The sequence below is a fragment of the Brachionichthys hirsutus genome, chromosome 11, assembly GCF_040956055.1.
Source record: "Brachionichthys hirsutus isolate HB-005 chromosome 11, CSIRO-AGI_Bhir_v1, whole genome shotgun sequence".
Lineage (NCBI taxonomy): Eukaryota > Metazoa > Chordata > Actinopteri > Lophiiformes > Brachionichthyidae > Brachionichthys > Brachionichthys hirsutus.
This window is the reverse complement of record NC_090907.1, coordinates 7,544,333-7,568,671: the sequence shown is the minus strand read 5'-3', so window position 1 is coordinate 7,568,671 and position 24,339 is coordinate 7,544,333. Positions and strand designations below refer to the sequence as shown.

Genomic DNA, 24,339 nt, shown 5'->3' with positions numbered 1-24,339 from the left:
CTGGAGGCGGGGCCGAGCTCACTGTCAGGGCGGAGGAAGCTGTTTCCGGCTGGAGGCGGGGCCGAGCTCACTGTCAGGGCGGGGGAAGCTGTTTCCGGCTGGAGGCGGGCCCGAGCTCACTGTCGGGGCGGAGGAAGCTGTTTCCGGCTGGAGGCGGGGCCGAGCTCACTGTCAGGGCGGAGGAAGCTGCCCTTTTCACGCTGTGCTGCCGAACGAACACTTCGTGTTTTCGCCATGTCGTGGTAAGAGTGCCTGTTTGTGAACTTGGATGAACACGGAAGTTAAAGGCGTTTAATGTTGGTTTAAGCAGCGCTAAGCGTCGCACTAGTCTCGTAGCGATGCTAAGGTTTAGCCGCCGCGCTAGCATGCTAGCACTGATTCGCTACAGATTTGTGGATGACGCGGCGACACATCTTGTTTTGGCTTTAGAGCTGATCCTCATCCCTCCTGGGACCGAGTCCGAGCTCCGTTACCGGCGGTGGGCCGGTGAGAAAACCACAATTCGGACCAAAGGTTTTGCAAACTGTGATAAAGTTGAGCTATTTGCTATTTCACGTTCGGTTAGGCGTGTTTACTACACTGTAGTAAATTAGCAGTTTTATCACTGCGAGGCAAGATTTTACTGTAAAACGAACGAGCAGCATCAAATCTTTAATGTGCAAATCAAAAGATTTGCTCAGCTTGGTGACGTCACGATGACAGACAGGTTATTGATTAACGCTTTCTTGCAGCCACCCAGCCGGAGGCACCTGGAGGTGAGGTGCGTTGAAGGAGCTGAAGAACACCTCCCCCTCTTCCTCAGCAGCTAACGTTTGGGAGTGGAAGACGAAATGTCTCTGTTGCTGGTTTCCTTCCTGCTGATTCTGCTGCTTGGATTCGTCCTGACGTGTGTCATTCTCAGGTAAAGCGATGTTCCCCAGGTGTAGATCTGTCCCGTTCTGCAGGAGGCAGTCGTCGAATCGACCACTTCACAGTTTAAGAACAATTATATCCAAGATGAGAGTTTGCGTTTGTTTTGTTTTGCTGCTGTCTCCTCCCTCCCAGGTGGCTGGCGTCCACCTTGGTTGTGAGATTCTTCCAGACAAAACTGAATGGCGAGCTAAAGATCAAATCAGTAGGACTGTTCTCTGTTCAAGGAGTCAGTATCCAGTTTCACCCGCAGCATACTCTGGTAAGACGGTGTTTACGCAGAATGTATGCAGCGGGCAGATTTTAAAACGTGTTTAAACTGTGTTTTCTGCTTTTGCTTCGGTCGTTTGTGTGATGTGAAAGTCAAACCCTGTAATTTGTTATTTTAATATCTATGTAATCAGTAATTAGTATTAACTCCAGTTGTAATCCCCATGGACTGACACAACTTCCAGATTATTGGTCAGAGCTGTTACAGGATGTTCCCTCTATCTGTTAGTTTATCAAGGCAGCGCTCATTTGAGTTGAGTTAAATATACCTACTTTGGTTATTTATGCAAATAAAATGTCGAGTGTGAGCAATCCTATATTGGATGACACATTTTGTAAAAGCTATTAGGTATTCTCACACTGAGCTACAACCCTGGGCTGCTTTTTTTAAGTTCCCTGATCTCTGGTGCCTTTTGGACTTGCCGTAATGAAACAGTGATTCTCTTTATGGCAGGAAATCGACAGAATATGGCTTTCAAGTAAACTTCTGAAACCGGACTTGCCGTAAGTGACCCTATTTATTTGAAGATGTAAATTTACAATGAAAGCCATTCACCGAGTACTTGTGCTTCAGGAGATACTTTGCGCTGTGCGTTGGGGAGACCAGAGTTCGGTTCGACCTGCAAACTCCACTCAGACCACTAGTGAAGGAGAGTCATGGGAAAAAGTCAGGGAAGATCGCCGTTAGCCCCGCAGCGCTGCGCTTTCTGTCTCAGGTATGTCGCATCACCTTCTGTCATGTTACTCCTAAATTGATTTTGCAGGCGGCGTGTAACTCCCCGGTTTGTGCTTTCAGCTGCTTTCCTTTCACATCAGCTCGATCAATGTGATGGTTTTGAACGTGGCATTATCGGAGTCTCTGTGGCACATGACTATTACGGGCATCGCCTTGTTGCTTGACCACCAGAGTAAAAGGTGCGAGCAACCCAGTTCGCTCACTGTTGTTTCCGTCCATTGATCTGTTTAAACAATGATCTTCATCGAAAGGAAATCAACCCAATGAAGGATTCTAATGTTTAATGTTTATTACAGACTTGCATGGGAGCTCTCAGTCGGTCAACTAAGCAGTAAAGTGCTCAAAAGCAGTCAGCTGGTAAGTTCCTCTTCTTTGCTGAAGTGAAACTTCTTATGGAATGTGTTGGGCTAACGCTCTCTCCATCGTAGGACCTATGTTTGGCTGAAGTGGCCCTGGGCCTACTGCTGTCTGGAGACGTGAGCCTACCAGAAATGAAGCCAGACTCTTTGTCTCTGAGCGTGAGGACGTTCATAGCAGAGCTGCATGAAGGACTTTTTCTGAGCCGACTCTTGCTTCCCCCCTCTCCGAAAAATAACACTCGTAACGATTCCGGTGAGCAACTTTAAAACATACTTTATGATTTGGATAATTTAGCAAACTAGCAAAGGTCATGATAAATCATTAATAGCATGTCCATCTCACATCTACAGTATGGAATCAGGTTATAAATGTGATTTAACTAATGCTAATCAGTGAAGATGTGCGTGAGTAGAGGGCGTGTGTTTGTCACGCGTAACTCAAAAACGGTTAATTTTCTTTTTCTTTTTTTTGTCCACCCCACAAATAAGTGCTGAGGCATTTCCTTTAGCTCATTTGTCTTCGTCTTTTTTTATATCTCCATGGTTACAAGTTGAATTTAGGCTCGGTACTGTGAGTGGGGGGGGGGGGCTGCTTTTGATACTTGGGGAATGTTAAGGATCTTCATTTTGAAGACACATCTTTTTATCATGCAGCATCAAATGCAGTCCGCAGGGTAAATTTAAATCATTTAATTCCGTCCATCTTCAGCGGAATACACCTGTAAGTATAAAATACTACACAATGTTGTGGTTTCTTCCTTTCAGAGCTTGAAAACACTGAGTTCATCCAGACTGAGACTGTGGAAACATTTCATCAGCTGATTCCTCACAAAGTCAAGATGGAAATTGATAATACAAACGTAACTCTCTCCATGCACAGCCAGAAAAGGTGAGCCGACACGTCACCATAAGCGAATCCTAACATGAACATCAACTCCTTTTTTCATGACATTTTAATTTCCTATTTATATAGACACTTGAACTGGACACTGAAGTCTTTGAAAGTCTGCTATGGACGTGATGATGAGCACCTTCCTCTCAGGAGCTTCACTCCTGCGCTGAGCTTTCCCCAGAGCAGCCTGCAGCTCCTTTTAGAGGGTAGGCTGGACAGCTGGGTGCCAGACGCAGTGGAGAACGTGGGAAGGAAGATCAAAGCGATGAATAACATGCTCTTGTTTTATTTTAATTTTTTTTTAATTGACAGATGGACTTCTCCTCTCACAGAGCCGGCAGAGAATCCTCTGTGTGAACACGCTAAAGTCAATCCTGAAGGTGAAGAAGAAGCTTGTGGCCACTTTGCTAGAATATTACTTTTTTGGCTTTTATTTTGACAGGGTTTCTATTTTTACATTTAGGTTACATCGATGGAGATCTCCGGGTCTTTCACCGTCAACACTTGCATCGTCCATTACCGTCACCAGGAGTTCTCACATTGGTTAAATCTGTTTCCATGGCAGCAGCTTATCCACCGGAAGGCAGCACGTAGGAAAAGGCAAGTGGCAAAAGGAAAACTCCAAAATTATCTCATTACTGTGTGGACATCACAACTTGCCTAACCAGCTTCCCCCCACCTTGAAATTAATGACCTTCTATCTTCTCTTTCTTATTCATGTGTTTGTTTACCCATCACTAATTCCTGTAGTCCATTAGATTACTTGCCCTCACTCCTTCTCCTCAGGCGGCTCCCTCAGCTGGACGCTCCCGTGATGATAACCTCCACTGTGTCCAACTTGAACGTGTCCGTTCAGCTGGGGGACACGACTCCCTTTGCCCTGGGCTTCCTCTCCGCCAGTGCAGGTACCAACATGTCTTTTATATGCTGCATAGCACGTCTTTGCTGCATAGGACGTCTTTGCTACATAGGACGTCTTTGCTACATTGCAAAATGAGGCATTGTCCTGTACAGGAATAACGTCAAGGACATCTTTATTTAAGAGCCCTGCACTATTGTTGCAACAAACATTCCTATATTGAATCCTTGTGGTTTTTATTCTGTAAGTAAAATCTAATCTAATTTGGCCTGTTGAAATAAGATAAACTAGATTAGATATGAATGTTTCGTTGGTTGCTCTTTAACACTCTAAGCCTAACCCTTTTAATAGCTCTCTTGGTGCAGCCACTTTGAATACATTTCCATTAAATATATATATATATCTCTCTCAGAATTGCAGCATCTTCTTGCCATTAAAGATGATGCCGAAAGCCCAGAGTCCCAGGATGTGCACCAGCGGGGTTCACTGTCTCTGGACAACTTCTGGTGGAGGGTGGGTCAGGGGTCTCACATCCAACAAGCGCCCCACCCTCCAGGTAAACACGTGTGGGGAGAAGCTCTAATACTAGACTCTATCACTCTCCAGGTAGGAGCAAACCGTTACTAGGGATCATTTCCATGGCAATGATGTTAAAAGATGTCTCGTAAAGATTTTACGTGCATGCACCGTTTCTAGTGTTTGCTTTCTGTTCATTTCACTCCTCCAGGGCAGCTTCAACCGACCCCACAGGGAGTCCAGTTACCAACCTCCGAGTTTGAGTGTGGAGTCCAGCCTGAAAGGGCTTCAGGTGGAGCTTTCAGAGACGTGTGCGCTGTGTCTCTCTCGTCTACTGTCCCTCCTCTGTGTTCCTCGTGAGGCGGTCTCACATCCGTCAGACGGGATCCCTGTGTCCCCCCCGAGTGAGGAACCCACCCCCTCCTCACAGCTACGCCTGTTTAAAGTGGAATGCTCTCTGGAGGATGTTAACTTGTTCACGCTGTCTAATGTGGCAGGTAAATTAGTTTGCAATAAAGAACGACGTAAAACAGTGTTTTGCTGCTCTGATGGGCACCGTGCAACCATTCACTGGAGCTCATACCACTGGTTTCTAAGGAGACGACTAACCCGGAACTTGCTCTCTGACTACTATGTGACTGTAAACTGGGGCCTCTTTGGGGTTTCTGCATGTTGGACAAACACTACAAGTAATTCTCAGAAATAATATTGGGTTTCAAGAAATTGTGATTCGTTCTTTTTTATTCTGAAAATGAAACTAAGTACATATAATAATATATAATTTGGGGATGCCGGAGGAGAATGCGTAGAGTCCTTCCTCTTGCAAGTACCTCGTTGGATCTTCATTTTCATTTGTAGCATTGTAATTCACAAACATCTCTCCGGCATCTTTAATAAACTTCTTTTATTTACCTGTGTTCTCTTTAGGAGCCGTGTCTTTGCGGACGGACACTGTCAGAGTTCTGAGTTCTGCAGAGAGCTCGAAGGCGTCTTTCCAAGGCGTTGGCTTGACAACAATAAAAGCACTGACGGAGAACATGGAATCATGCTGCCCCGCTTCCCAAACCCCCAGCCCTGTGCTCAGACTCACCACAATTGCCTTTACTTACCACATAGCCACCCATACCTTGGAGGTAATATCTCCATCTGTTTACTCATTCTATGGTGAATGGTTCTCTTTGCCAACATTCATATTTTGTATCTCACACAGATCCGGTGTGAACAAGAGCTCGCGGTTGAATGGACGCCTCCAGACCACATGGTCTTATATCAGCACCTGAGTGAAGCTCAGGCTTGTTGGCACATGCTTCACGGAGAGAAAGGAGAGGCCGTTCAGGTGGAGCCCAAAGAGAGAGAAACGACGCCAGGCTGGGGCCGGGCGTTGAGCGTGCATGTTGAGTTGGGCTGCACTCGCATAACGGCCCACGTTAGTGAGCAGAACTATATTCTCCTGCACACAGAGGCCCTCTCGGCCTCCAAGCATGCTAGTTCCATCCGCATGCATTCTCCCTCCATGATCTTCAACTTTGACGGCAACAACATCGTCTCCTTTCAGAATCTGGATGTTGAAAAGCACACAGAGCTGCCTGAGATGCAGCTGCACAGGGACACCTTCCCCTCCCTCACCACTCGGCGTAACTGTGTCTGGGTCCTCGCCTGTCCCTTTATGGGCGTCGAGTTCCCCTACCAGTACAACTTCTCCGACACCTTTGACGTGGCCATCAGTGTGCAGAAGTGGCTGAAAACTCTTCACCGTGCCACAAGTCAAGCCACCGCCGTCCAACAGCTGCCTCCAGACCTGGTAGTTAAAATCGGCCAGTTCTCATTTGTCTTTCTTGACGATATTTTTGAAATCAAGCTGCGAGACAACTACGAACTAATGAAAGATGAGAGCAAGGAAAGTGCGAAGCGTCTCCAGCTTTTGGATAAAAAGGTGGCAGATTTACGCAAACAGCATGGAGAACTTCTTCCTGCTCGGAAGATTGAAGAGTTGTACAGCTCGCTGGAGAAAAAGCACATTGAAGTCTACATCCAAAGGTCACGCCGCCTCTACGCCAACACGCCCATGAGGAAGTCCCTCCTGACATGGACAGTTTCAGATTTGGAACTCGTGGCCCTGGCAGATCTGTCTCTTCATGGGCCAGAGAGGGTTAGAGAACAGCTGAGGGACATCGATGGGATCAGTCCCTTCCCCAGAGATGGACTCCCGCTGGTGGTCCAGTGGTGCCGCGCTGTCCAGTTTAAACTAGCTGCATTTTTAGGTATATTTACAGCATTAATAACAGATATTAGGATTTAGAGTAATTTGGGAATGAAGTATAAATATCTTATTTAAAAGTCACATATTTAGGCTGTACAAAAATAAGTGATGTCTTTCTTTCCTCTCTTTCTGATGTACCAGTGAGAATTCGGGACTACCCCCGCTACCTGTTTGAGATCCGGGACTGGAAGCTGTCTGGGCGTCTGATCGGGACAGAGCAGGATGGACAGGCTCGGGCTCACCACAAAGACGTTGTCCCGCTGGGTTCACCATGGGGAGATGTGACCGTCCACAGGAATATGCCTCCACTCAAGTTCTACTATGATTTCAAATGTGAGTTATGGGAATCGTGCTGTTTTCCTGAGATTGTTTCTTTTCTTTTTTTGGGGGGGGGAGGCGGGGGGGCATACCCAACCTCAGCTTTTGAGCGAGCAGCATTCTGGTCAATGATAATCATTCCATTTGAACCTTTATTGGGTATTGTGACATTTACTCCCTCACACTAACATTTAATGTCACTGTTTGTGCAGCCAACATAAATCTGTACACCATTGTTTGGGGGCCGTGTTGGGACCCTGCCTGGACTTTGATTGGTCAGTCCGTCGACCTGCTGACCAAACCCACAGTCGATCCTTCACCGCTTGTCGCCTGGTGGGACAAAAGTCGCCTCCTTCTGCATGGCCGCTGGGTCATGGACATTGATCAGGCCAATCTTCATCAACTGGCCACAGAGGTAGAACAACGTGTGAATATACTCAACGATTTCCACAGGAAAAGATGTTTCCACTCACTGAATTATTTTACTTTCAGATTCAACGACCACTTAATAAAATTGGTTACACTCATGTCATCTCATGCAATTACATTTAGCCTTTGCAAAGATGTGCTTTTATGATGTTTGTAACATTTAGGGGGTTTCTTATCTGACAGATCTCTTTTTCTTTTGCCACCAAAGGTTTATGGCAGAGCAGGTGCTTATTGTACCCAATAAAGTGCATACCTTTACTGCACCTTCAGGCTTTTGTGTTATTCCTGAGGTATAGGATGTAAATGAAAGCTACGTCTTCTATTTGACAGGACCCTTACAACACCACAGAAAACATGCACTGGGAGTGGAATAAGCTGTCCTTTGACTGGGACCCTGGGCAGTTTGTTTTTAAAGGAGATTTGGATGTAAATGTCAGGACAGCATCAAAGTAAGCGATCGGAGGTGGAGTAGTGGTTCAATAAAACGTTTAGCCTTTTGGTTAACAACCCTTCTGAAATGCCACTGCTTTTATTTCTCCATGCCAGGTATGATGATATCTGTTTTCTACATCTGCCTAACCTTTGTATGACCCTTGACCTCCAATGGCTTTGCCATGGCAACCCCCATGACCACCACGCTGTAATGCTCTGCTGTGCGGAGAATGTCTCAGACGTGACCTCAGGACAACCTCATGACTCCTACAGGGCCTTTCGCTCTGAGAACCTCAACCTCTCCATCACCATGGACCTTAACCAGCACTGTGGCTCAGGTACAGACCTCCGATGGATACTCAAATATGCTAATCCTAGTACTCTTTAAAACCAGTGTATTTAAAAGAAAAAAAACGAACATAACATTCTGCTTCAGAGAACTATGTATGTTTTTCATTGCAGAAGCCACTCAGCCTAGAATCCTGTTGTACAGCAGCACCCTGCGGTGGATGCAGAACTTTTGGGCAACCTGGACGGGCGTATCTCGGCCAATCTGCAGGGGAACACTCTTCCACAGCCTCAGACCTGTCCGCAAGAAGCTGGGTCAGCACTACAAGCAGTTGTCCTACACTGCTGCCTTCCCACAACTGCAAGTAAGTGTTCTTCTCTAGCGACATTTCACCATCTGCTGTTCCCAGGAAATTAGCATTTGCAGCGCATTTGTTGATTTGTGATAATTCTTCCTTTTATTTTTTAACTTGACGCTTGGATGTTGACATTTGTTCGTCTTGTATCTCCTTCAGGTTCATTACTGGGCCTCCTTCGCCCAGCAGAGAGGAATCCAAGTGGAGTGCAGCAAAGGCCATGTCTTCACTCGAGGGGCACAGAGACTTATTCCACAGGGTACAGGCGCGAGCTTGATTCCTTTAAAGAAATAACTTGCTCTTAAATCCATTTCACTTTATTTCACTTCCCATCAGAGCATGATGTGTTTTTGAATGTGGGTGAGTAGTACTCTCGTGTGGTTCTGTTGTCCCACAGCCGGCACTGTGATGAGGAGGTTGATCTCTGAATGGAATGTGAACCAGATGGTTAGTGAGCTGTCTCAGGTAACGGTTCACCTGATGGCGTCCACCTGGGATGAGACGGCTGACCATCAGATCAACGCTCAGGTGAAGAAGACTCACCTGCTGAGCCTGTCCTCCCTGAGCTACCAGAGACAAAGTAACCGCATGGAGGAGGTAAAGCCCCGGAGACGGCTCAAGTTTACACCTGCTTTTCATCGTGGCTGCTTTCATTATATATTTTTTGTATTAATATCGGACAGGAGGTGAACCAGAAGGATGAGACTAATGCTTCTTACACTCACAAACTGCGCCTGGTGGACCTTCGTGCTTCCTGGAACACCACCAACAGGAACATTGCCTTCGGGCTCTATGACGGTTATAAAAAGGCATCTGTGCTGAAGAGAAACCTCTCCACCGAAGCGCTGAAGGGTATGAGGATCGACACGCAGCTGCACACCAAGAAGTTCAAGCGGTCTCCTTCCAACTACTCTCCCACCACGGCCCCGACCACGCCAGTCATGCCCACCGCCAGCCGAGCGGAAAAAACTCTGAATGAAGGTGAGGAAATGTTTAAAAAACCAACCACAGTTGAGTCTTTTAAGTCACGCTGACCTTCTTCTCCTCGTCGCTCCTTTACATTGTAGGAACATCGATGCTCCAGAAGTTGATTGAGGAAACGGACAAGTTTGTGGTGTTTTCAGAGGAGGACTCGGGCGTCAGCGACCAGCTGTGCGGCACTGCAGCGTGTCAGACCGATGACGTCTACAACCGGAACTGGTTCATCGAACTGGTCAACTGCCAGGTGCCCTGAAATAATAGGTGTATTCGTTTGTTTGTGTCCACCGAAAAGGCGTGATGGAACATCATGATCGAGCCATACTTGTATAAAGATTTCTAACGGCTTGTGTATGTTTAAAAACATCTTTTACTTCACTGCACTCAGATGATGCTGCGTGGAACAGAGACTGCAGGCTGTGTGCTCGTCTCTGCGGCGAAGGCTCAACTCCTCCAATGCGAGCACCACCCAGCCTGGTACAACGACACCCTGAAGCAGAAGACCACCTGGACCTGTCTGCTGGATGGCATGCAGTACTTTGCCACCATGGAACTGAACCCCTCTGAGCAAGAGGACAGACAGCTGTGGTTGGAGGTGAGCACGGCTCCCACCTGCGTTCAGTGAGGAGCAGTAATCATCTACCGCCTGTTCTAAGAAGGCAACTTTTATCTTTTAAATCGTACAAATGTTGTGCTTTTACACATACTGACAACCTAAAATAAGAGTTGTGTATTACCACTTCACTTAACGTGGCTAGCATTGAAAACCAAAGCTATTGTAATGCAATACTGCGACACACCGAACGGTCTGTGCAGCTTCATCATACCCAAAACGTCTTGTGTTTAGGTGAAAAACATAGAGGAGCACAGGCAGCGTAACGCTGACTCTGTGCTGGAGCTGATGGAAAGCGGCCAAGCTGTGGGAGGAATGGTTAGCACCACGACAGGTAACGATATTTCTCCTTCACCACGATGTAGACTCCTCTCATCTCGCATCGCTGTTGAAACCTGACCACGGCAGAAACGGGACTCGCGGTGCGTTCCCAGGGGAATCTGATTCCTGTCCTTTTTTAACGAGCCCGTGACACTGTGCCACCTGTGTCCGTAGACTGGAACCAGCCGGCGCAGGTGAACGAGGCGCAGCAGGTTCAGCGTATCATCTCGCGTTGTAGCTGCCGCATGTACTACATCAGCTATAGTCACGACATCGACCCAGAGGTCGCCACACAGATCAAACCGCCAGAGCTGAGGAATAACCACGAGAAAGAAGACCTGTTGAAAAAACAGGCCGGTATGTCTTCATCATCGTCTTCCTGTCAGTATCCTGCATCCACATTCTTTTAAAAGATGTACCTTCCTTAATTTGTCAGTGTCAGTTTGTACCCGTGTGAGTGGAGAGGGGCTTTATAATCCTTAAATGTCTTCTGCCGTGTTTGTCGAACAGGAGCTGTGGACACCTTCACCCTCATTCATCATGACCTTGAAATATCCACCAATCCCGTTCAGTATGCTATGATTTTGGATATTGTCAACAACCTTTTGCTACATGTGGAGCCCAGACGAAAGGTGAACTAACTAAGAAATGATTTCCATGTCCTTTCCAGGGTTTCACCTTTACTCGTTTAATGTTTGTCTTGTGGCCATGCAGGAGCACAGCGAGAAAAAGCAGCGCGTCCGTTTCCAGCTTGACATATCGAGTAACCCTGAAGAGCAACGTAGCAGCATCCTGCACCTCCAGGAGGCGGTCAGGCAGCACCTCAACCAGATCAGATGCCTCGAGAAACAAATCTACTCCAACATAAGAGTGAGTCTCATCCTCATCACCCGTCTTGCATTCACTATTTGGGAAGCAAAAAGGTGTGGAATAAACAAGTCACACCTTGAGGAGTGCAAACGCTAGGCCTTCTAAATCGTTTTACAATCGCTAACTCCGCTATCTTTAGGCGCAGCCTGATGAGCTTAGTGGTGACGAACTCATGGAGATCAACACAAGGCTGCAGAACCAGCTGAACCAAGAGAAGAACGACATGCAGATGAAGAGTGAAGAGCTAAACATCCTGATCAGGTGGCACGACGGCACGCATTCACATCCACCGCTGAGAAGATGCAGCACACCGGTCATAAATAAATGCCTTTTGTTGCCACCAGGTGTTTTAAGGACTTCCAGCTTCAGTGGGCGAACAAGCTGGAGCTGCGTAAACCCCCGGAGGACGTGAGTGTGGTGAGGAGAACAGAGATCTATTTTGCCCAGGCCCGCTGGTGTTTGACCGAAGAGGATGGCCAGCTTGGCATTGCTGAGTTGGAGCTCCAGAGATTCATGTACAGTAAGGTGAGTGCAGCATCGGACCTTTCCTTCATCCTTCATCCATCCTCTATTGTAAGAATCATTCTAGGATTACAGGAATAACTTTTGAATACAAATTCCACCATTATCCTTCGGTAATTCACTCCCGACATAGTTCTATTGACCGAATGAAACAGTAATTCTCAATGACGTATCTCATTTGCATGCGAGACCTGTGTATAGATCATTGGCACATCGTCTGTAACGCAGTTCAAACACTCCAGACATCAAGCTGATGTCCAGCCAAGCCTTTCCCTGCAGCTCACTGATGAATGCGCTAACTGCAGGCGGTAATGATACGAGGACGCTCCGTTAGTTCATTGCGGCCTTGCTTGATGCTTCCTCTCTGCTGGATATTAAAGGATAATTTGTGGAAACTTTCTTCTCTCAGCTGAACAAGTCTGATGACACAGCGGAGCATCTTCTGGAGTTGGGATGGTTCACAATGAACAACCTCTTGCCCAATGCAGCGTATAAGGTGCTTCTCATTAATTCTTCTTTGTGCTGCTTTCATTTTTTAGTTCCAGGTCCCAAAATGAAAAGTTGCTTTGAACTTCATGTGATTTGGGTTTGATTTGAGCCAGTTTGGTGTGTACCGGTGTTGTGTAATATTTACGCCTCTGCCTGGTTCCCTCTGTGCAGCGTGTGAGGGTATGTACCAGCTGGGACAGTCACGCCACCTGCTGTCTGCATTTCTTTGCTCAGATTATGTCATTGCCTCTTCAAAGTGTCGTATTCAGTGTTGCATGCACATATGCATGGCCTCACTGGTGCATGTGTGCCTCACATATGGAAATGTTGTTAATGCTCTGTTTACATCATCTGGAATGTCAAGTATATTTTGTTTAAAGTTGGTCTTTCACACTGGAGTTCACCAGAGGTTTATTTTTATGATTTCACTCAGGATGAAATGAACTCCCTCCGTCTTTTATAGGTTGTCCTTCGCCCTCAGAGTACCTGTCAGTCTGGACGCCAGTTCGCTCTGCGTATCTTCAGCAAAGTGCGCCCGCCTGTCGGAGGAATCTCCGTTAAGGAACACTTTGAGGTGAAGAACGTCGCACCATGCAGCTCGCTCGCTGAAAAGCGTGGATGGTCTTTTATTGACGATGCATTGGTTGTTCCCATCGCCAGGTGAACGTGGTGCCTCTCACCATCCAGCTCATGTACCAGTTCTTCAAGAGGATGATGGGATTCTTCTTCCCAGGAAGAAATGTTGAGGAGGAGGAGGTCACAGATGAAGAAGACAAGTTCAGATTGGTTACCACAGGTTGGTTTTTGATCAATACACACACAGTCTGCCATGCGTATAGTCTGGAATAACCCGTTTCTGTGTTTTGTCATCCTACTGGAGTAGGTTAAAAATAAATAAAAAGGAAGAGTCAAAGCTGCTAAATAGTAGAGAAATGATCTGCCTGTGCAGAAAGAGCATTTTTCTTGTCAACAAACTAAATATGGTCTGTTTTTAAATGATGATGAGTTTTATTTTGGTTGTCAGATTAAGACAAAATAATGCAACTTAAACAAAACAAAATATATATTACAACCAAAAAAGGAATAGTCAGAAGCAATGCTTATTGTAGCCTATCCTATAATACATGCAATTATTAGATTGGCTTTACATATCAAATTATGTAGAGAAGGACAGTGGCAGTATTAGGCGTTGGGTCGCCCAGAGGCCGCAGTATTGGTGCTGATCCGTCTGATGGTCTGTGTCACAGGTATCCCTGTCAAAGCTCGCCAGCTGTCAGAGGACACCATGGGTGCAATGGGCCCGAGCAGAGGTGTCGCCCAGGGCCTTAACCGCTCTTCAGGGGTCAGAAGGTCATTCAGGAAACCTCCAGAGGTAAAATGGGCTTTTTGATCAATCGGGGTCAAATGTTAAGAACTTTAAAAATGAGCATTTGAAAATGTCAATTCCCAGCATCCTGTCGATGACATTGATAAGATGAAGGAACGCGCTGCCATGAACAACTCCTTCATCTACATAAAGATTCCCCAAGTGCCCCTCTGCGTCAGCTATAAGGTGGGCTTCCTCTGCTTTACGGCTGGTGCTGAGCTCCACAAGCCTCACTGAGAAAGATAGGTTACATAAAACTGTAGATCATTTGCTGATACTTTCCACATATGAGCAACTGAAAACAATACAAAGGCAAACATGTTTCCAACGAGTTGGGACAGGGGCAGGAAAAGACTTGCTTTCTGTACTTAATTAGCTGCTGAAGTCATATTTAACTTCCTGCATCCTTAGGGGGAAAAGAACAGTGTGGACTGGAAGGACCTGAACCTGGTTCTTCCCGGTCTGGAGTACCATAGCAACACCTGGACATGGCTTGACTTTGCCATGGCTGTGAAAAGAGACAGCCGGAAAGCACTTGTAGCACAGGTATCACTTCCACCTCATCTTGTCCGTTCGGAGTCAAAGAGTTCTTTTTACTGCTGGCAATAGCGGGTTTTAATGTAGGCTGGAGGACTTTGCTTGCTTTACAACATAAGACGCCACCATCAAACTAAAAGCAACGTAAAAACAATTGCATATAAATAAATATGTAAACATAAATAACATACCTCGCTGGCTGACCCTTACTTGGAGGCAGAAATGAGGACTTTAAACTTGACCGTAACATTTATTGGTCTTACTTCGCTGTAACTTCTCCTTAACTAGCGTGCATCACTAATTAGTGCACGTGTGGAAAACATTTCCTGAACAATAGTTCCGACATTAAATAACTGTAAATATGCATAACGCAAAAACTAAAATAGATAAATTAAAAGTATGGCATTAACAACAGGTATGCAACGTTTAGAACAAGAAACCAATGTAAGCAGCATTGGAAGTTAGACGCTTTGATGTGTCGAGGAATTCTGGGTTAGTTTACCAAATACCGGCGCTGCATTTTTTCTAGAGCTTTTAAACAATAATAATTTTAAAATGTCCATCGTTGCAGAAAGTGTGGTTTCTATTTTTATTTTTGCCGTTTCTGAGACTGAACGGCTGCAGAAACGACCTATATTTGCTTTGACACTGAAAAGTATATTTTTGATTCTGTTCATCTCAGATGATAAAGGAGAAGCTGCGTCTCAAACCGGCTTCGGGCTCGGACCTTCGGGGGAAAGCATCTGAAGGGAAGTCTGACAACGGCCTGCAGCAGCAGGAGGAAGATGAGAAGGCACGGCTCCTCATCGGACTCAGCACCACGGACAAGAGCTCCGGCAAGAAGAGCATCTTTAGCAGACGCAAGTGAAGTCACGAATACGAATTCGTGACTTCACTTGCACGAATTTGGATACGGCTGTATGACTGTCGCTGACATGAAGGCCGTGTCCCACAAATGACAAAAGATGCAGGGCAGCACCACTAATCGAGCCGAACCGCGACCCAGTGCAATATAAAGAACGGGACAGGAAAACCTTTAGTGTCGTATGATGTGGTACATTTGCTTTGGTCTTGTGAAACAAAACGCATTGCAGCTAACTGCTGGTTGTATATTTTGAACTTTTACTACTAAAGCACTTTTTTATGCAGTACATTTTGATATATTTGTAACAGGCTGTTAAGCCTGTTCAGTCACATTTCTATTAAGGAAGGAATAATATATCCTAAACAGTTCTACTAGAATATAGTAGGTGTATTGATGCCTCTGTCAGCTTATTGTTTTTCTGTCAATAAAGGTATTATAGTCTCTCATTGATGCTTATGTTTAGAGTTTTCATTTATACAGGATAGAACATAATTATTTATATTGGCCATGTGTCAATATACCAATACGATTTGGGTTGGGTATTATTTATTTATTAGGCAAATGTAAGAGATATTCACAAAGTACAATAACAATTAGGAAGATTGTAGCCCTCTGTTGGCATCTATATATTTTTGGCTATAATGTGTTCGGTAACTTTGAAGGATTGATTGTTGCTAAATAAGTGTATTTTAAATTTAAATCAGCAAAAATAAATTGGTAGGACAGGTTTTATTACTAAAGTAATTAAAACACACACAATACACAGGATGTGGTCGACGGGGGCTCTACAAGTAGGCTGCGTTAAATTGTTTTTTTACCATCTCCCTGCTTTGTTGATAGAAACACCGATTATTGGAAACATTTTCAGAAAACTGAATACGTGGTGCTGACATAAAGTGCAGCTTGTGCCCCCTGAGACGCTTCCACGGAAACATAAATCTCAGCCAGCCAGTCTAAGGATAATTGAATTGTGATCACAGGATGATTTTATTTTACCACATGCTTGTCTTGCGCAGCAACTCATTAACACAAATGAACTTATGAGAAATTGATGGTTCCTTCAATTTCACGCAACAGCTTTCTGTTTGTTGTGTTTGGAAAACCACTCGTCACTTTTATCTTCAGCCATGGCCTGAAAACATAAAGATCATAGATATGCATATGCAAGACTCTAGAAAGGTTCATGTGCATAGGAAACTATTGGAGCAGCATTACCTTGTCAAGCAGGTCATTTCCTTTAGGGTCCACAATTGACAGTTTTCTGAAAGCCTTGTCTCCCACAAAGCAGATCTCATGACCATCCTAAAAACATAAAGTCAGCTTTTTTTTTTAAACAGACCTTTGATACTTGATTACATCATTGTAATAGTAATGCACTTACTGGGTCAGCCAAGATAACCACTTCTACTGTGGCTTTTCCAGGAGTGTCCAGGCTCACTAGTGGAGTGAGGATTTTTTGATTCTCCTTTTTCATCAAAGCTTCAATGTCGGGCAGCTGCGGAATTTAAAACATTGTTGATGATGAAAATTAATTAACAGTAGTTTTTATCTGAAACAAACACGAGATTATATACATTAAATAATATTTTACTTGCTCTCGTGGGCATGAAAATGCCACTCTCCCAAATGCTGTTCCATGATCTACCGTTCCACCAATATTGTGGAGCTCAAGTTTACACTGCATAGAGACAAAATATAAATAGAACATTTCAACAAAACCATATTCCTGGTTTAAAAATAACACAGAAGAAAAAAAATAAATAATATTTGACTCACTAGAGCATCTGAAAATCCCATCAGCACGGTTTTCTTTTCCTCATTTCTTTCCAACACCTTCATTCCCAACAATGTTGTCCAGTAGTGAGTTGATCTCTGGAGGTCCGACACTCCGAGACAAACCTTCTGCACAGGGTCTGAGACAAACGTCAAAGGTTACAGGCGATCAAAGGGAAGTAACAAAAGAGGAAAAAAGTACGGCATGCTTAAACACCTACAATAACAAAAATAAAGAGCTCTGTCCGAAAAACTGAACTCATTCTGAGCCTGATTTTTCAGAACTGAATGCAGGATATGGTCATATGCAAAAGTTCATGCCACTTGTCAAGAAGGCCCCATAAAAGAAAACAAAAACAAAAACAAATCTAACAATTTAATATTTGACATTTTGTTGTTTAAATTATTGTTTATTGTTTATTAAATTATCATTGTAAAGCTGCAGCCAAATAAATAATTTGGTATATTTTTCGCGTACATTCGATATGAAAGAATCAACATTTTCAGTATGGGGACCTTCAGAGAGGAAAAGACTCCATGCGACACTCACCGCTGGAGGGCTGTTCTTTGTCCACTAGATAGAAAGGATACCCTCCTGGAGCCTGAGCCAGATACAGGTCATCACCGACCTCAGTGAGGGGCCATCCCAGGCGTTTGGCATTGCCCACAGCTTTGCTGGACTGCAGGGTGAGCCCCTAATGCGAGACAGACAATATCCCATTATATGGCTGATATTCAATCAATAACACTACATATTTTCTTCTGTAAGCTCTCCAAATGAACTCCAACCCACCAAGAAGTCATTGCCAAGTTGATACTCTCCCACTCCATAATTGTACGTCAGCTCGGCAACAAAATGATCATCTTCTGGACCAAAGCCGACCATAGTTTTGCTCCATTTCCCATCGTAAGGACTATAAAGATGCAGGAGCAAGAGAAGGCAGTGGTTGGTATTAGGATATTAAAATACCAGTGAGAACAAAGGTTAGAATGTCTCAAAAAAACAGCCTTACCCATTACACGTTGCTTTGCAGCCCTCCTCAAATTCTTCATGACGTAAAACCTATAATGGAAAACAAAAATACTCAGCATGAGGACAGATGTACAACACAAGTCTCCCTCATATGAAACGAGGAAACTTCAATAACTGCTTTACGTTGTACGCCACTGTAGACGAGACAATAAATTATGTAGTCAGTCACATCTAACCTTCATGCCCAGAACATCCCGGTAAAACGTGGCAGTTTTCGTCCTGTCACCGACTTTAAAGACAAAATGCAACGCTCGTCTCAAAGCCATAGCTTCTTGATAGATATTGTGATGCAAATTACGTGTGCAGGGATCGATTAAGTGCCCTCAACGATCGATGATTCCGTCTCCATTTGGTGGAAACCATATTAATGTAAAACCAAATGTCGACGGTAAATACAAAGGAACAACTAGCTGGCATTTAAAAGATTAAATTTGATATTTCCATTTGCATGTTTTTAATAATAAAACACCAATTTATTTTTGTGGTGATACAACGAAAGTTCCTGAAAAATAAAAAAACCGTGTTAAGTTCTCCACCCTGGCCATTCTGTAAAATAATAACGCCCACTCGCGTAGTCTCGCGAGATTATAGTTGAACAGCTACGAAAGGTAGCACAGTAAATAAAAAAATATGAAAGGAGAATTTAACAAACGAACCTACCAGTTGTAGAACTGTGTATTATTCACGTTTGTTTTTAAATATTTATTTAAAAACAATAAAATAATTTCAGACATCTCACTGTAGCTTTACCTACACGACAGCGGGTGGCGCTGCATACGCTATTATGACAAACTAAAGAAGAAGAAGCAGAAGAAGAAGAAGAGGTTTGGGAAAACATGGCTGCGCACATAAGGCGTGTGATGCGTCTCAATGTTTTTCTGTGGACGGGACGCAGCATTGTTGTGGAACAAAAACGCTATGTGCGCGGACTGAAGAGGAAACCGGTGAGGGTGTTATTTCCCGAAAATGACACGGACAATGTTTTCAAGATAACCCCCAAATCTCAGCCAGCAGTGGCAAACGTCAAGCGGGAGAGGGCGCTAAAAGCAGCAGAAACAAGTCGTCACGAAGAAAGTCACTTTGTCAAAACGAGAGACGACGAGCATGAACTTCTCAGCGAAGCTGGCCTCCCTGCAGAGGAGGAAGGAGGCCGCCTGCGCTTCGAGAGGGCTTTTCCTGGGGATAAAAGGCTGGCGTGAGTTTCAGTGGTTGTCACAGCACTTTGTGGGTTTGGTACCAACGTACAGAAACCATTTTGAGAGTAGTAATGGCTGCTTAATCTGGAATTCTTTTCTCGGTTGTAGGCTGCTTTGACAGACTACTTCTGTTCACATTTCTGCTACCATTTCATGCTGAAAATCTATATTTATTCTGATGCAGTAACTCCACAAATAATAAAATGAAAACTGAATAATAATAATAACCCTCCTACACTGATGAAATGCAGACAGGCTGTACTTTGTGGATAACAGATTTGGACTTTATAATTATATTAAATGCCTTATATGGGGGTTAGTTGTGAACCACTTTGTCCTTTGGTATAGAGAGCATATCAAAACATTCAAGATGCACAAATTAAGTCTGAAGTTGCTTTATTTATTAATGTTCACATTGGCTAATCCATCTCCCCTTGTCTGTCCTGCAGGAGGGTAGTGAGTGTTGCTCGTTCAAGAGCATTCCGGGAGCACCAGGGGAAAATCCTCCTGGAGGGCAGGCGTTTGATCAGCGATGCCCTTGATGCTGGAGCCAACCCACAGATTGTGTTCTTCAGTCAGGTTGACCGGCTCAAAGAGCTGCCCTTAGACAAGCTGAAAAGGGCCACATTGGTGAAAGTGAAATTTGAGGACATCAAGATCTGGTCTGAGCTTGTGACCCCACAAGGAGTGATCGGTGAGGGTCTCAAATGTTGTTTTGGGAAGACCAAATATTCAATTGAAGTGTTGTTAATTTTGCTGCTTCTTTGTTTTAGCCATATTCTCTCGCCCGAACCCGTCAAGGTTGAACTTCATAAACAGAGATTGTTCAGTTCCATTGACACTGATATGTGACAACATCCGTGACCCTGGCAACCTTGGGACTATATTGCGGTCTGCTGCTGCTGCTGGATGCCATGATGTCCTGCTCACCAAAGGTACGTCATATTATCCATGTTAATGAGGCATTTCTACTGCTTGATATTGACTTTGCTCCTTTGCCTTTACTCACTCGTCCTATTAATGATTCCTGCAGGTTGCGTTGATGCCTGGGAACCTAAAGTTCTCCGTGCAGCAATGGGTGCTCATTTCCGCCTTCCCATCCATTCCAGCCTGAAGTGGGAGGATGTTGAAAATCACCTCCCTCAATCTGCGATTGTGCATGTGGCTGACAGCAACTGTGGTCCCGACGCAAGTAAAGAAACAAAGGATTCACAAGTGAATTTGTCCCGCAAAACCTCCAAAGCGGGAGACTTTGGGTGGATCAGCACACGGTCAAATCACAAAAACATGCGCTACGAGGAGTACGATTCTGATTCTGATTCTGATTCTGATACTGATTCCGATTCTGATTCTGGCTTCGATGCTGATTATGAATTTCCCGAAGTGGAAACAAAGTTGTACCATGAAAGTTGGGCTCACAGTCCTGTTGCTCTTGTGATTGGAGGAGAGACTTGGGGTCTGAGTCCAGAAGCGGTCCAATTGGCCAAGAAAACATCTGGTCACAGACTCTTTATTCCTGTTGTTCCTGAAGTGAACAGCTTGAATTCAGCAATGGCTGCCAGTGTTCTTTTATTTGAGGGCAGGAAGCAACTCCTGAAAGTCATCCAAACATCTGGAAGGAACTGGAAATCTAAAGCTTAACAGGACTTTGCATGATGTTGGTCCTAAATATCCGTGCGTTCCCTCTGGTGTCGCTGTAACTGCAGCCCACTTCTACATAGTGGTCTGCTAATAATAAAGCACTGCATTTAAATCAGGGATTTGTGATATGGTTGTCTTTTTTTATGGCTGCATGCAAGACTCATTTAAGAGGAAGAATTTAGTTTTTGATTTTATTATGTTATGATGTGTGCCTTGAGCCACAGGCCTTCTCACGATTTTATTATGTTCGCATAATGATAATAAAGTATCTTGAATCTTGAATCATTTTTATGATTAACTACTTTCATTCTAATTTAATTTTGACTACAAAAGTCCTTCCCTCTGTCCAGCTGTTTCGTTGTGGCTTTCTTCCTTTGACTGAGTCGAAATGAGTATCTAGGGACTCACACATATCAAAGACGTGTCTAAACTCGCATGGTTCTCAGGTAAAGGTAACGTTTTTGTTGCTGCTGCGACGACGGGAACCCTCACTGCTTGTCTTTATACCCAGTTTCATGATGTCCTGTTGATAGCCAAAAACAATCCATCACCGGTGGCTAGTTCTACCATCCACAATTACCTTTCAGTGAGCCAGAATGCTGGATCTCCAATGGTTAAGGTATGAGTGAAAAAGTCATAGAAAAGCTATCCCTTTAATTTGACCAATTTGTTTTCTACAATAAAACTCCCATTCATAGAAATATGAATCATGAATGACAGTAAAATTAATAACCAGCCTGTGCCTTATATCAACAATTTTCATTGAGTTTCTCTGAGCCCATATCTCATTTAAATACAAGAAACTGGCGAGTCATTTCATTCTATGAATTTTACATGAGCTTAAAAAGGGACAAATGTTTGTGCTTGACAGTGAATTTTTAATGGTTGTGAGAATGAGAGAAGTAACGGAATACAGAGATTTATACATTCAACATTTTTTCCAATGTCATTTTGTGCCTTCAGAAATAAGATGGCCTTTTCATTAGGGACCTTCCCAGAAAATCCTCATGACTGAGATGAGAACCAGCATTCAACTACTGACAAAATATGATTTTCACTCACATTACACTCACACGCAAAGTTTACAATTACATGGGGGGGGGGGGGGTTAAAATCAGCCATTGCTCTGTTACAAACATGTAGAATGAGAACTGTACTGCATGTGGACCTGTCATCCTTGTCTTTAAATAGGACCATAAACGCTTCTGTGCTTCACCCAACTGAGGGCTGAGCACATTTGCACATGTGATTCACAACTGCAAAAATGCATTTTGTTCTTTATCATTCAGAAACCAAAAGTTACAAGGATCCTGCACACGAAACACAGAGCAAAGCATCAGCGGAGTAAAGTAGGTCCATCGGGGAATTTCTGGATTTGCTCTGGAGTTCACAAAAGCTATCGCATTAAAAAATAAAAACCTTTCTTGTAGCCATAACAAACGAATTGACAGAATCTCCATATATATTACTGTAGGGACTATCATCATTGCAAGGCACCACAGGAGAAAGAGGACTCCGTGAAAAGAGGAACGCGACTTAAAAAAAGATGTTAAAATGTCAGTAAAAAGTGAGACATCTCTCTAACAGTCTGACAGAGTCAGGGGGAGGTGGGAGACTGGAAAGGGTGAGGGGCGTAGCAACAGGCCGGGTTCAACGATGGAGTCAGCCCCATATAGCGTGGCTATTTTATATTTGGAGTTCCTCTTAGATGGGCTCTGGTTTGAGCTTTTCAGCCAGGAAGTCACTGACAAATTGCTCCACCACAGCCGGTGTGATCTCCTCTACATCTCGAACGTACTTGGCACGGGCCGACATGTCCAGGATAGTGAGCAGAGGAGCTGCTTCGGGAAGGTTCGTATAATCCCGCAGAGAGTCAGTCATGTCGTCCTGTGGAAAAGGAGGGAGGGGAAAAAAACAGATTGAAGTGACGGTATAGTGGCGCAGTCCCCGCATGCACTGATGGATGGCTTCTTCGTGGGGAAACGGCCTGGAGCTGTGTTCACAGTGACTTTACAGTTTACAAGTTTTGTTGGAAAGGAGCGAGGATGTCTTGGTTACATTTCAAAGCAGATTCAGAAGGTGCAAGTACAATAAAAAGCTCTGCTTAAAGAATAAAACATGAATGTGTACATAAAGAGTCCTCGAATATCGCGTAGAGCGTTCTATCATTTGTTCCAGGATAACCATGAGGGTTGATTCTTTGCTGGTCTTCAGTCCAGACTTGTCACACACCCTGCTGTGTGGACAAGCAGGAAGGAACCAGGAAGAGGTCCAACAACAGGCTTCCCCTTTCAAAAGCTCACACACGTCAGACAAGTCACATCAAAGAGCATCTGAATAATGATCATGGGTGAGAGAGAGAGAGAGAGAGCGCAACAGCAACCCATAGATGTGAAGAATCCAAGCAGACAGCTTCTGTGGGTGAAATGCTTCAAAGCATGCTCTTTGTGAGGTTTGATGAGACTTCTCCTCCTTTCCCAAGTCAGGATTACAACCTCTCTGGTCACAGGCGACAGAAATGAATCGCTGGCATGCAGGCAGGCAACTTTCAAACAGGCTTGAAGGGATCATTAATTCTCAACACTGAATGAGAAATCACACGTATTCCAGAGTTAGATGCAGTCTGGAGTCTGCCTTGACGCTGATGCTTTAACAATCTCTTACGTCAAATAGATTTCATGTGTTTGGCTTTGGAAAGGCTCACAGTTTACTTGTTAAGACTCCATCGCGCCAGCATGACCTGATTTCCCCTCAGCGTAGTTTGCTGCCTCAGACGGAGATTCAAAGTTACTAAAGATCAGCTTCAAATGCAGAACAAGGAGGCGCCAGGCGGTGTCACTGTTACAAAGAGTGTGAGTGTGTGTGTGTGTGGGGGGGGGGTCAATGCTGCTTATTTATGTGCCAGTGTGAGATTTGTCAAAGCAAAGTCAAAGATAAGAGAACTTTGGATGGATTTCCTGCTACATATAGAACGCTTAAACGTTCGGTCCTTTTATCCGTCTTCTCTGCTAAAAGAAAAGCATACAGGCTTCTCCTTGTGCAGCTCGGCAGTGCTGCTACCTAAAAAGGATAAGCGTGCCAAGATGAAGTCTGTGACCTCTGCGTTGCAAAACTGCCAACAGATGGAACAAATGAGCCAAAATGTGGTATTTCTTTGGAGACAGCGAACATCCTCTGAACGGAGCTCATTTCATTACACTGCTTGATACGCGCAGACGTAAGCCGTCGCAAAGGACAATGCTGTTACGGAAGAACTATTGCCTGATGCTGCAAATAGCAGCCTAATGTTAAACTGGAAACAGTGTAAAGAAACCACAAAGAGGAAAGTCCCACAATCTGTCACCGTGGCCTTCCCAGCCGCCGATGTGAGAAAATATAACCTCTGTGTCAGGCTTCAACTCCGTAGGAAGCCATGCATCTTCTTTTGTTTGGCTTCTCTGCTTCTAGTGAGGTGCAGTGGTTTCAGAGCCCCCCCCCCCCACCCGCCCTCTGCAGCTTAGCTCAGAACAAA

General features: G+C 44.5%; 4 protein-coding genes across 4 annotated transcripts in view; 2 read left to right on the top strand and 2 right to left on the bottom strand.

Moving 5' to 3' along the window:
• The first annotated feature begins 830 nt into the window (after window positions 1–830).
• On the top strand, window positions 831–15,625 carry LOC137901274 (bridge-like lipid transfer protein family member 2). Its single transcript, XM_068745290.1, has 40 exons — window positions 831–901; window positions 1,045–1,171; window positions 1,634–1,683; window positions 1,754–1,895; window positions 1,976–2,094; window positions 2,212–2,272; window positions 2,344–2,534; window positions 3,038–3,163; window positions 3,248–3,372; window positions 3,479–3,546; window positions 3,630–3,766; window positions 3,917–4,071; window positions 4,438–4,631; window positions 4,753–5,038; window positions 5,469–5,674; window positions 5,752–6,802; window positions 6,943–7,134; window positions 7,332–7,534; window positions 7,879–7,997; window positions 8,095–8,318; window positions 8,443–8,633; window positions 8,784–8,883; window positions 9,022–9,221; window positions 9,308–9,605; window positions 9,692–9,849; window positions 9,991–10,197; window positions 10,450–10,549; window positions 10,711–10,893; window positions 11,047–11,168; window positions 11,251–11,406; window positions 11,546–11,667; window positions 11,751–11,931; window positions 12,338–12,424; window positions 12,589–12,597; window positions 12,881–12,991; window positions 13,078–13,213; window positions 13,665–13,789; window positions 13,868–13,969; window positions 14,195–14,329; window positions 15,003–15,625. The coding sequence occupies exons 1-40, from the start codon at window positions 831–833 to the stop codon at window positions 15,186–15,188; spliced, it is 6,756 nt and encodes a 2,251-aa protein (XP_068601391.1). The 3' UTR covers window positions 15,189–15,625.
• Window positions 15,626–15,736: 111 nt separating this feature from the next.
• On the bottom strand, window positions 15,737–18,270 carry glod4 (glyoxalase domain containing 4). Its single transcript, XM_068745349.1, has 9 exons — window positions 18,168–18,270; window positions 17,972–18,021; window positions 17,752–17,872; window positions 17,509–17,653; window positions 16,962–17,098; window positions 16,777–16,863; window positions 16,567–16,680; window positions 16,401–16,487; window positions 15,737–16,317 (listed from the first exon to the last, which is right to left on the bottom strand). The coding sequence occupies exons 1-9, from the start codon at window positions 18,255–18,257 to the stop codon at window positions 16,252–16,254; spliced, it is 897 nt and encodes a 298-aa protein (XP_068601450.1). The 5' UTR covers window positions 18,258–18,270; the 3' UTR covers window positions 15,737–16,251.
• A 557-nt stretch (window positions 18,271–18,827) lies between these two features.
• On the top strand, window positions 18,828–21,075 carry mrm3a (mitochondrial rRNA methyltransferase 3a). The gene is made up of 4 exons (XM_068745530.1): window positions 18,828–19,186; window positions 19,637–19,881; window positions 19,961–20,122; window positions 20,221–21,075. Exons 1-4 carry the CDS (start codon window positions 18,828–18,830, stop codon window positions 20,826–20,828), a joined length of 1,374 nt encoding a protein of 457 aa, XP_068601631.1. The 3' UTR covers window positions 20,829–21,075.
• A 1,457-nt stretch (window positions 21,076–22,532) lies between these two features.
• The window catches only part of nxn (nucleoredoxin), a 39,005-nt gene continuing 37,198 nt past the window's right edge, over window positions 22,533–24,339 (bottom strand). The window contains exon 8 of the mRNA XM_068745620.1: window positions 22,533–22,715. Coding sequence (XP_068601721.1) covers window positions 22,533–22,715 — 183 coding nt within the window. The remainder of the gene's footprint in view (window positions 22,716–24,339) is intronic.

Coding starts and splice junctions, on each gene's coding strand:
- LOC137901274 (XM_068745290.1), top strand. CDS start 831: ATGTCTCTGTTGCTGGTTTCCTTCCTGCTGATTCTGCTGCTTGGATTC. Junction 10,894..11,046: donor CCTGTTGAAAAAACAGGCCG/GTATGTCTTCAT, acceptor TTTGTCGAACAG/GAGCTGTGGACACCTTCACC. Junction 11,932..12,337: donor AGAGATTCATGTACAGTAAG/GTGAGTGCAGCA, acceptor TTCTTCTCTCAG/CTGAACAAGTCTGATGACAC.
- glod4 (XM_068745349.1), bottom strand. CDS start 18,257: ATGGCTTTGAGACGAGCGTTGCATTTTGTCTTTAAAGTCGGTGACAGG. Junction 16,488..16,566: donor TGGTTATCTTGGCTGACCCA/GTAAGTGCATTA, acceptor TTATGTTTTTAG/GATGGTCATGAGATCTGCTT. Junction 16,318..16,400: donor GAAATGACCTGCTTGACAAG/GTAATGCTGCTC, acceptor TTATGTTTTCAG/GCCATGGCTGAAGATAAAAG.
- mrm3a (XM_068745530.1), top strand. CDS start 18,828: ATGGCTGCGCACATAAGGCGTGTGATGCGTCTCAATGTTTTTCTGTGG. Junction 19,187..19,636: donor CCTGGGGATAAAAGGCTGGC/GTGAGTTTCAGT, acceptor TCTGTCCTGCAG/GAGGGTAGTGAGTGTTGCTC. Junction 19,882..19,960: donor GACCCCACAAGGAGTGATCG/GTGAGGGTCTCA, acceptor TCTTTGTTTTAG/CCATATTCTCTCGCCCGAAC.